The 12,249-nt window shown below is 44.1% G+C and overlaps 1 protein-coding gene across 14 annotated transcripts in view; it reads left to right on the top strand.

The window, feature by feature from the left end:
- Nucleotides 1-12,249, top strand: part of LOC118361472 (protein scribble homolog) — a 128,062-nt gene that overhangs the window by 45,535 nt on the left and 70,278 nt on the right. For all 14 annotated transcript variants that reach the window (XR_008083496.1, XM_052483144.1, XM_052483143.1 and 11 more), the window contains exon 2: nucleotides 5,101-5,218. Coding sequence is in view for 13 of the 14 variants with exons in the window: in XM_052483144.1 (XP_052339104.1) it covers nucleotides 5,101-5,218 (118 nt within the window). In the remaining variant the exon portion in view is untranslated. The remainder of the gene's footprint in view (nucleotides 1-5,100; nucleotides 5,219-12,249) is intronic.

Below are 12,249 nucleotides of genomic sequence, written 5' to 3'. Positions count from 1 at the left end.
TTCCATTGTCTCGCCATTCGATATGAATAGAACTGGGCTCTAAAAAGTTGCTTGAACAGCCTAACATGGATAAAAAAATATATCAATTTTAAGCTAAAGAAAGAAATCCATGCAGGGCTGAAAAATCCCTGAATTGTAGCCTATGGGCCTGGTCCCTAACGAGAACCCCCCACACACACACATGCAGTTTGAAGGGATACTTGGGAATTTTTTACAAATTGCTCAAGGGCCATGGTAGATTCCTCTGTGAAGATGACGTCATTGAATGTTTCGCCAGCTTTGATCCATGCCTGGGCCTGCAGGACGTGCTTATTAAAGGAGCAATAAAACGGTCTTTCTTTAGACTAGTTGAGTATCAGGAGCATCAGCATTTGTGGGTTCGATTACAGGCTCAAAATGGCCAGAAATAAAATACTTTCTTCTGAAACTCATCAGTCTATTCTTGTTCTGAAAAATGAAGGCTATTCCATGCGAGAAATTGCCAAAAAACTGAAGATCTCGTACAACGCTGTGTACTGCTCCCTTCACAGAACAGCGCAAACTGTCTCTAACCAGAATAAAAAGATGAGTAAGAGGGCCCGGTGCACAACTGAGCAAGAGGACAAGTATATTAGTGTCTAGTTTGAGAAACAGATGCCTTACAAGTCCTTAACTGGCAGCTTCATGAAATAGTACAAGCAAAACACCAGTCTCAACATCAACAGTGAAGAGGCGACTCCGGGATGCTGGCCTTCTAGGCTGTGCTATCATAATTGCAAAAGGGTTTTCTAAAATGATAAACTTGGATTAGCTAACACAACGTGCCAGTGGAACACAGGAGTGACGGTTGCTGATAATGGGCCTCTGTATTCCTATGTAGATATTCCAAATAGAATCTGCCGTTTCCAGCTACAATAGTCATTTACAATATTAACAATGTCTTCACTGTATTTCTGATCAATTGTATCTATGCATGTACAGTTGAAGTCAGAAATGTACATACACTTAGGTTGGAGTCATTAAAACTAGTTTTTCAACCACTCCACAAATTTCTTGTTAACAAACTAAAGTTTTGGCAAGTTGGTTAGGACATCGACTTTTTAATGACTCCCAACCTAAGTGTATGTCAACTTCTGACTTCAACTGTAAGTTACGTGCCATAGAATTCTGCCGCAGCCCGCAAGCTGTGCCGCAGTACGACGCAACTTTAAAGGAAGAACCACTGTATATTCCAATAGCCTAAGAAGGTACGGTTGTCCTAGGCATAGGCTAATCTCAATCACAGCTTTATGAAAGATAGAACAAACAATGGCTTATTAAGAGCGGAGGATGAGGCAAATAAAGCAATTATTATCCACTTCTGAAGAAGGTCAACTTTGTTTCTATCGAGCCCATGATTTATAGCCTAACTCACAACGGTATGAGAGCCCGTTCCTCATCGGTTCAGTGTCACTTTGCTCCATCATGTGCGCGAGACACACACACCTGTTCCATCCCGAAGCTCAACCAAAAAGGAATATTCAAAAAGATTTGCCTGCACTTAGCCTCTGCCCAGGCTTTCAACAACACTATCTTTTGTCATGATTCTTCCAGTTGTAGCATGCGATTTAGCGCTATAGCCCAATGGTGCTTTAACAGAATTGATTTGTTTACATTTTGCCAATAGGGTGTGATACCATCGTTTATGAGTACATAATCAACATAGCACAGAAGTTGACATGGTCAATCCCGACTAGCCACTCGGCAGCAGACTGAATGGCCGTCTTTGTCAGTGGGGCATAATCGTCCATTCGGAGGACTGATTGTGTTACATGGCCTGCTATCACCGAGCTCTGCAGACACTGGTTGTGTCCCAAATTGCACCCCTATGTCCGTATGTAGTACACTATTTTTGACCAGAGCCTCATTGGCTCGGGTCAAAATAAATGCTCTTAATGTAATAAGGTGCCATTTTGGACAAACCCTCTGAGAGAAGGAGAATGTATTGATGCTTTAATCTAAATTGGTATGGTCTCGCATGGAGAAGTTCCCACCCCCCCTTCTCTCTGTTTTGGGGTCTCCTGTTGTTTTCCTGACTCAAGTGGTTGGTATGGGAATGCTTAAGCAAATGTCTCTGTCTCTGCCCATGAACGTATTTGACTCCTGTTGAATGTCTGTCTGTCTGGTTGGCAGAAAACGACCCTGAACTTGAAGACCTCTCTGTCTGTGTGTGTGTGTGTGGGTCAAATCAAATATTATTTGTCATATGCGCCGAATATAACAGGTGTAGGTAGGCCTTACCGTGAAATCCTTACTTGCAGGCCTTTAACCAACAATGCAGTTCAATAAATAGTTAAAATATTTACTAAATAAACTGAAGTAAAAAATAATATAAAAAGTAACACAATGTAACAAAACAGGGGTATGATACCGAGTCAATGTCGAGGGCTACAGGTTAGGTGTGTGTGTGCGCACCTGTGTTTTGTGTGTGTATGGGTGCGTAAATGTGTGTGTGTGTGTGTGTGTGTGTGTGTGTGTGTGGAGGTCCCCCTGCTCTAGGGTAAACGCTTGTGCCAGTGGTGTGCAGCTGCTTTCTTTGGGCCCGGGGCAGGTCACAGACAGTCAATCCCAAACGACCCCCTCGCCTCGACCAACTTGCTATCAACTTCAAGACGCATGCAATTCATGTTCCACTTTTTAAACGTAAACTCAAATAACGCTGTGCCTTATAGGATTCCACTTTGCTCTGAAGCCAGCAGCAATGCTGGCTCGGTCAAAGTGGCTATTGGAGGGTCTAATTAGCCCCGACACCCTCCATTTTCACTCCCTCAGCTTCGGGCGATAATCTGTATTGCTATAGCAATTCATAGAACGACAAGTTTCTAACCGTGTGCACCACTGTAATTAAAAAATAAATAATAATTCTTTAAACTTACTACTAGTTTGATAGTTGTAGCCATCAATTGGCACATTAACAATAATTTCTCTAGTAGAGGCTACTTATCATAATGAAAGATATCAGCAAAATGCCTGCGATAAGTGGTCGGTGTTGACTATTTTCAGTTTATTGTCCCAGCTCAAGGTGCGAGGGGAAGGGGCTGATTTGGCTTTCAGCCAGTCCCCTGGCCCCTATTTTCTCTTCCCGATACCAGTCACCTGACAGAGCCACCGTACTCCACCACAACATCCATCTCTCTGCCACACACTATCATACAAACACTCCTAGGGGAGAGCGTGCAGCTCACCACCCGACCCCAGCCAGATATAGAGGAAGCGTGTGTCAGTGAAGAGCAGAGCTGCAGCATCGTTCGTCCGTCTGGCAGTGTAATTGTAGAGCTGTCTCCTAGCATGTCATATTGGTTGTGTCCCAACTGTCACCCCATTCCCCTATATAGTGCTCCACTTTTCACCAGAGCCCAATGGCACCTGGTCAAAATTCGTGCACTATATACGGAATAGGGTGCCAGTTGGGACACGTACATTGTCTTCTCCGCTGCTGCCTGTCGGACAGGAACATTACAGCACGCTGCACAAAGGGAGACCTTGATTTACTCGATACACCTCAGAACGTTTATACAACTTCCCCCTAGAGACAGGAATATTGCAGTGGAATTGCAAGACATCTTGATTGGTGGGAACCAGTTAGGAATTTACGGGATTTTCACGTTAAGCAAGTCAAACTGTTGGGTTTCGTGACACGCAAAGATCTGCCTTTCACTCAAGGGCATCCAAGATGTCACAGTTGAGTCTGTCTAGGTTGACTTTGGGTTCAGACTTCATGTCCTCTGACGGCTCGGAATGCGTTCTGATTCTGAATCATGGATTCCTGTTTAAGAATCGGAGTTCGCTCACTTTGTCCTCATTGTCCCGCTACCATAGATGGCTGGGATGTTTACCTGCAAAACCGATGTGCGTGCTCCCGAGAGGCAAACAGACAGGGTTGATTTACAATTATAGGATTATGTCAACTATATTTTGCCTCAATGTTTTTTGAAAACACATACATTCACACAGTAAGGTACTTGTCTCTCAAAGACATTGTTACAGTTGTTGGTTAGCTAGCTAGTGGATTTTAGCCATATTAGCATATATGTGACATGAGTCAACACAGTTCAGAACAAGGCATGGCATCAAGAACAAGATACAAGTCGCTGAGACAAGCTGCCTATGATTCCCCACACGGCATCTTCTCGTCATTGTTGCTCTCTGACCCTTCAGAATCACAGCACAGCCTTTTGCCTATGTAATGTGCGCACATCATTGTCGTTACGTTGTCAGGCAACCAGTCTATGGTGTCTGAGTGTGTTATTACTATGATTCCCTCATTGCCCTGGCGGACCAGAGTAGGACGCTGGCCCTCTGTGGCTGCAGTGGGAGGCTTGAAGAGTTTATGGCTGCATAGTTTGGGACCCGTTCCCTGTGCCAGCCTTCCAGGCTGTGTAGCTAGCAGCGGAGGGCACACAGTCAGCCCGTCTAGCCGCCTGGTCTTGCCTGCTGGAGGTGTGTTCTGAATCCAACAACCAGCCTCTTGTGAAAGTACTTGGTAGGAGAGCTCTGCTCAGGCTGTGCCATCCAAAGCCACTTTTGGGGGGGCTGCCATTGCCATGGTGATACATGGAGGGGTTTAGGGACGTGTTGATGGAATTGGAAGTAAATATTTTTGAAAATGTAGGCCTGCCCTGGTAAACCTACAGGGATATGTGTGTAGTTCTGTGTGTGCAACCCGTAGCGTGCTGATGTCTGCCGCGTGTTTTGATGGAGTGGAGGGAATTGAGATGCGCTGATTGCTTATCTAAATTGCACCATGTGAGCATGCACTGCATCAAAAGTTCAACACTAACTTTTCTGGTAAACAGCACGACATAGTTGATTTATCCCAACCTTTTTGCGTTCACATGCACCCTCGATCAACTCTTTGATCTCATTGACAAATGTTGAGTCTAATGTTTGGTTACAGCATAGGCTGTGTTGCAGATGGGAAGTGTCCTAACCCAGTCAAGTTAAGATATGCCAACGCTACTAAATGGCTTGGTGATGTCATTTTTCAATGCTGTTATTTATTAAAAAGCTGACGTGTTTCCAACTCAACCGCTCTTTGTCAAAGCTGTGTTGTCCTAACCCAGTGTTCCTCTGTCTCTTTAGCCTTTCTTCAGACTTCTGAACTTGCGGAAACTGGGTCTGAGTGACAATGAGATCCAGAGGCTCCCTCCTGAGGTGGCCAACTTCATGCAGCTGGTGGAGCTCGACATCTCCAGAAATGGTACGTGCGCTTGGACACACACACACACACACACACACACAAACAAACAGGTGGTCTTGCGGTCTGCGGCCCCCTCTGCTGGGGTCAAAACCAGCATACAGCAGACGTGCGTGCAAATTACCACCATAAACAGACACCTATTTTAACCACCCGGTAATACATGTCAAATTCTGCAAAACATCCCTTACAGAGAACCAACAAATTAAGACCTAGAGCAAAAACCTGCATTCATGGGCAGGCGAGCTTAACAAAATACAAGCAAGCAGGCAAAAGTCTAAATAGACCAATAGAAACTAGGGCTGTCCCCGGCAAAATAAAATCGTAGTCAATCGAGAGTCATCTGTTCTTTCCAATCGATTGGTCGAAATGTAAAACGTGTTTTTCCATATATAAACACCTGTGTTCTAATAAAAACATTGCAGGTAGAAAATATCCTGATATACATAAATATCTTATGAAACACATTGGTTACGCATGGGGGTTTGTTCATGTTCTTCAATCGCTCTGGCTGTCTGCAACAAACGTGAAACATTTTATCAACTATAATCTGGGTAGGCTACGGCCCGGCAGCTAGCCCCTTCATCCTTTCCACATTTATTTTTTTAATTTTTTTTTACGTTAAAGCCTTATTCTAAAATGGATTAAAATGTTTTTTTTTTCAATCATCAATATAGACACAGTACACCATAATGACAAAGCGAAAACTGTTTTTTAGAAATGTTTGTATATGTATAAAAAAATACTGAAATACTACATTTACATAAGTATTCAGACCCTTTACTCAGTACTTTGTTGAAGCACCTTTGGCAGCGATTACAGCCTCGAATCTTCTTCGGTATGATAATACAAGTTTGGCACACCTGTATTTAGGGAGTTTCAGGTTGGATGAGTTGCGTTGCTGCTCAGTTATTTTCAGGTCTATCCAGAGATGTTTGATCGGGTTCTGGCTGGGCCACTCAAGGACATTCAGAGACTTGTCCCGAATCCACTCCTGCGTTGTCTTGCCTGTGTGTTTAGGGTCGTTGTCCGGTTGGAAGGTGAACCTTCCCGAGTCTCATAGCAAAGGGTCTCAATACTTACAGTACCAGTCAAAAGTTTGGACACACCTACTCATTCAAGGGTTTTTATTCTTTACTATTTTCTACATTGTAGAATAAAACGATTTTAAACATCAAAATATATTTTATATTTGAGATTCTTCAAAGTAGCCACCCTTTGCCTTGATGACAGCTTTGCACACTCTTGGCATTCTCTCAACCAGCTTCACCGGGAATGCTTTTTAACAGTCTTGAAGGAGTTCCCACATATGCTGAGCACTTGTTAGGTGCATTTCTTTCACTCTGCGGTCCAACTCATCCCAAACCTTGTCAATTGGGTTGAGGTCGGGTGATTGTGGATGACTGATGCAGTACTCCATCACTCTCCTTCTTGGTCAAATAGCCCTTACACACTGGAGGTGTGTTGGGTCATTGTACTGTTGAAAAACAGATGATAGCGGGGACTAAGTGCAAACCATATGTGATGGCGTGTTGCTGCAGAATGTTGTGGTAGCCGTGCTGGTTAAGTGTGCCTTGAATTCTAAATAAATCAGTGTCACCAGCAAAGCACCATCACACAACCTCCTCCATGCTTCACGGTGGGGAACCACACATGCGGAGATAATCCGTTTACCTACTCTGCGTCTCACAAAGACACGGCGGTTGGAACCAAAAATCTCAAATTTGGACTCAGACCAAAGGACACATTTCTACTGGTCTAATGCCCATTGCTTGTGTTTCTTGGCCCAAGCAAGTCTCTTCTTATTGGTGTCCTTTAGTAGTGGTTTCTTTGCAGCAAATCGACCATGAATGCCTGATTCACGCAGTCTCCTCTGAACAGTTTATGTTGAGATGTCTGTTACTTGAACTCTGTGAATACTGTGAAGCATTTATTTGGGATGCAATTTCTGAGGCTGTTAACTCCAATGAACGTATCCTCTGCAGCAGAGGTAACTCTGGGTCTTCCTTTCCTGTGGCGGTCCTCATGAGAGCCAGTTTCATCATAGCGTTTGATGGTTTTTGCGACGCACCTGAAGAAACGTTCAAAGTTCTTGAAATGTTCCAGATTGACTGACCTTTCATGTCTTAAAGTAATGATGGGCTGTTGATTCTCTTTTCTTATTTGAGCTGTTCTTGCCATAATATAGACTTGTTTTTTTTTAACCAAATAGGGTTAAAAATCTTCTGTATACCCACCCCTACCTTGTCACAACACAACTGATTGCCTCAAACGTGTTAAGACGCAAATAAATTAAACAAATAAACCTTTAACTAGGCACAGCTGTTAATTAAAATGATGCTCAATGCGCTGCAAGTCCGGCCTCTCCCATCTCCTCATTGGTGTTTAGGAGCATATACACACGTGGGTGATTGAAAGATGAACTGACATCCACATTCCAGTCGGTTGTAGTAATGCACCGTAAAGTTGGCCGCCAACCTCCATATAACGTCCAAAGACTTAAAAAAGAAGCCAGAGTAAGGAGGAGAGATGACGAGGAATTCGGTTTACCGATTTATCTGAGGATTAATTTTCGGAGTAGAGGACCTTGTGAATTTCAGGTAAAATGACAACTCAATATTTATGTCCCTGGAAAAATAGCTAGCAACAGCAAGCTGCCTTAAATGTTGAATGCTTTTCGACCTGTACCCAAATTTAATATACCGTAATTTCCGCACTATAAGCCGCTACTTTTTTCCCACACTTTGAACCTTGCGGTTTATACAATGACGCGGCTAATTTATGGATTTTTCCCGCATTCACAAGATTCATGCCGCCAAAAAACTACGCACTGTCACATAAATGTGATGTAAATCGAGCGCGCTCAAACTTCCCATCATTCTGATTACGGTAGTCATTTTGTCACCCTCATCATGGCAAAGACACGGAGAAATGCATATGATGCAGCTTTCAAGTTGAAGGCGATCGATCAGGCTGTTGGAAAAGGAAATAGAGCTGCTGACAGCGTGGAGCATTGTCAAAAAATCCACTATCATCAACGGGTTTCGAAAGGCTGGACTGCTGCGTGTTGAAAAGGGCAGCGATCCAGCAATTCTGAGGCTATTCAACTCCGACACCGAAGGAGATGACATTTTTGTTTACAAGCCGTGTTTCATTTAAAGGCTGTGTAAAGTTCATTTGTTTCAATGTACCGGTAGGCACCTGCGGCTTATAGACGTGCGGCTTATTTATGTACAAAATACTTTTTTTATTTTTTATTCAGTGGGTGCAGTTTATATTCAGGTGCGCTTAATAGTCCAGAAATTACGCTAATTGTTTCTGACTTTGTTTTGATATTTCAACATGTGTGTCCTAATCGTGTCTGGTATGGGGGTACAAAATCAACAGCGCGATGGCGCAGGTGCATGCCTGGTTTGGTCAGCATGAAAGTGTGGCTACTTTGAAGAATCTCATATAAAATATATTGTGATTTGACACTTTTTGGGGGGGGGGGGGTTACTACATGATTCCATATGTGTTATTTAATATTTTTTTGTCTTCACTATTATTCCACAATGTAGAAAATAGTAAAAAATAAAGAAAAACCCTTGAATGAGTACGTGTGTCGATATCTAAGGAAGACTCGAGCTGAGTGTAGTGGTACCTGAGGTAGTGTGGTCTCCAGCTTATCATGAGATACATGAGATACTTCTTCCTAGAGTTTTCATATGTATTTTTCGTAGCGGTTTACATACCACCACAGTCAGAGGCTGGCACTAAGACAACATTGAATGAGCTGTATTCTGCCATAAGCAAACAAGAAAACGTTCACCCAGAGGCGACGCTCCTAGTAGCCAGGGACTTTAATGCAGGGAAACTGAAATCCATTTGACCAACTTTCTATCAGCATGTTAATGTGCAACCAGAGGAAAAAGAACTCTGGACCACCTTTACTCCACACACAGAGACCATACAAAGCTCTCTCTTGCCCTCCATTTGGCAAATCTGACCATAATTCTATCCTCCTGATCCCTGCTTACAAGCAGAAATTAAAGCAGGAAGCACCAGTGACTAGATCAATAAAAAAAGTGGTCAGATGAAGCAGATGCTAAACTACAGGACTGTTTTGCTAGCACAGACTGGAATATGTTCCGGCATTCCTCCGATGGCATTGAGGAGTACACCATATCAGTCATTGGCTTCATCAATAAGTGCATCGATGACTTGTCCCCACTGTGACCGTACGTACATACTAGAGGTCGACCGATGTAATCGGAATGGCCGATTAATTAGGGCGATTTCATGTTTTCATAACACTCGAAAATCAGTGTTTTTGGGTGCCGATTTGCTGTTTAAAATAATAATAAAAAATAATATTAAAAAATTACATTTTTAAAATTTTATTTTATTTATTTTGTATACCTTTATTTAACTAGGCAAGTCAGTCAGTCAAGAACACATTCTTATTTTCAGTGACGGCCTAGGAACGGTGGGTTAACTGCCTCGTTCAGGGGCAGGATGACAATTTCACCTTGTCAGCTCGGGGGATCCAATCTCGCAACCTTACAGTTAACTAGTCCAACGCAATAACGACCTGCCTCTCTCTCGTTGCACTCCGCAAGGAGACTGCCTGTTACGCGAATGCAGTAAGTCAAGGTAAGTTGCTTGCAAGCATTAAACTTATCTTATAAAAAACAATCAATCAATCATAACCACTAGTTAACTACACATGGTTGATGATATTACTAGATATTATCTAGCATGTCCTGCGTTGCATATAATCTGACTAAGCATACAAGTATCTGACTGAGCGGTGGTAGGCAGAAGCAGGCGCGTAAACATTCATTCAAACAGCACTTTCGTGCGTTTTGCCAGCAGCTCTTCGTTGTGCGTCAAGCATTGCGCTGTTTATGACTTCAAGCTTATCAACTCCCGAGATGAGGCTGGTGTAACTGAAGTGAAATGGCTAGCTAGTTAGCGCGCGCTAATAGCATTTCAAACTTCACTCGCTCTGAGCCTTGGTGGTTGTTTCCCTTGCTCTGCATGGGTAACGCTGCTTCGATGGTGGCTGTTGTCGTTGTGTTGCTGGTTCGAGCCCAGGGAGGAGCGAGGAGAGGGACGGAAGCTATACTGTTACACTGGCAATACTGAAGTGCCTGTAAGAACATCTATTAGTCAAAGGTTAATGAAATACAAATGGTATAGAGGGAAATAGTCCTATAATTCCTATAATAACTACAACCTAAACTTCTTACCTGGGAATATTGAAGACATCCGCACTGAGCTCAAGGCTAGAGCTGCCGCTTTCAAAGGAGCGGGACTATAACCCGGAAGCTTATATGAAATCCCGCTCTGCCCTCCGATGAACCATCAAACAGGCAAAGCGTCAAAACAGGACTAAGATCGAATCGTGGCAGGGCTTGCAAACCATTACAGACTACAAAGGGAAGCACAGCCGAGAGTTTCCCAGTGAATTGAGCCTACCAGATGAGCTAAACTACTTCTATGCTTGCTTTGAGGAAAATAACACTGAAACATGCATGAGATCACCAGCTGTTCCGGAAGACTGTGATCACGCTCTCAGCAACAGGTCAACATTCACAAGGCCGAGGGGCCAGACGGATTGCAAGGGCGTGTATTGTGAGCATGCGCTGACCAACTGGCAAGTGTCTTAACTGACATTTTCAAACTCTCCCTGTCAGAGGCTGTAATACCAACATGTTTTGAGCAGACCACCATAGTCCCTGTGCCCAAGAACACTAAGGTAACCTGTCTAAATGACTACCGACCAGTAGCACTCACATCATCTGTAGCCATGAAGTGCTTTGAAAGGATGGTCATGGCTCACGTCAACGCTATTATCCCAGAAACCCTAGACCCACTCCAATTTGCATACCACCTCTATTGCACTCCACACTGCCCTTTCCCACCTGGACAAAAGGAATACCTATTCAGGAATGCTATTCATTGACTACAGCTCAGTGTTCAACACCATAGTGCCCTGAAAGCTCATCAATAAGCTAAGAACCCTGGGACTAAACACTTCCCTCTGCAACTGGATCCTGGACTACCTGACGGGCCGCCCCCAGGTGGTAAGGGAAGGTAACAACACATCCACCGCGCTGATCCTCAACACAGGGGCCTCTCCGGTAAGTGCTCAGTCCCCTCCCTCCCTGTTCACTCATGACTGCAATGCCAGGCACGACTCCAACACCATTAAGTTTGACGATGACACAACAGCGTTAGGCCTGATCACCAACAACAAAGAGACAGCCTATAGGGAGGTCAGAGACCTGGCCATGTGGTGCCAGGACAACAACTTCTCCCTCAACGTGATCAAGACAAAGGGGATAATCATGGACTACAGGAAAAAGAGGACCGAGCACGCCCCCATTCTCATCGACGGGGCTGCAGTGGAGCAGGTTGAGAGCTTCAAGTTCCTTGGTGTCCACATCACCAACAAACTAACATGGTCCAAGCACACCAAGACAGTTGTGAAGAGGGCACGACAAAACCTATTCCCCCTCAGGAGACTGAAAAGATTTGGCATGGGTCATCAGATCCTCAAAAGGTTTTACAGCTGCACCATCGAGAGCATCCTGACTGGTTGCATCACTGCCAGGTGTGGCAACTGCTCGGCCTCCGACCGCAAGGCACTACAGAGGGTAGTGTGTACGGCCCATAGCATCACTGGGGCCAAGCTTCCTGTCATCCAGGACCTCTATACCAGGCAGTGTCAGAGGAAGGCCCTAAAAATTTTCAAAGACTCAAGCCACCCTAGTCATAGATTGTTCTCTCTGCTACTGCACGGCAAGCCATACCTGAGCACCAAGTCTAGGTCCAAGAGGCTTCTAAACAGCTTCCACCCCCAAGCCATAAGACTCCTGAACATCTAATCAAATAGCTACCCAGACTATTTGCATTGCCCCCCCCCACCCCGTCTTTTACACCGCTGCTACTCTCTGTTGATATCATCTATGCATAGTCACTTTAATAACCCTACCTACTTCAACTAACCGGTGCCCCCACATATTGATTCTATATACAGCGGAAGT

Source organism: Oncorhynchus keta, chromosome 28 (assembly GCF_023373465.1).
Source record: "Oncorhynchus keta strain PuntledgeMale-10-30-2019 chromosome 28, Oket_V2, whole genome shotgun sequence".
Classification (NCBI taxonomy): Eukaryota; Metazoa; Chordata; class Actinopteri; order Salmoniformes; family Salmonidae; genus Oncorhynchus; species Oncorhynchus keta.
Note: the sequence above shows the minus strand (reverse complement) of the source record. Positions and strands in the feature narration are given on the sequence as shown.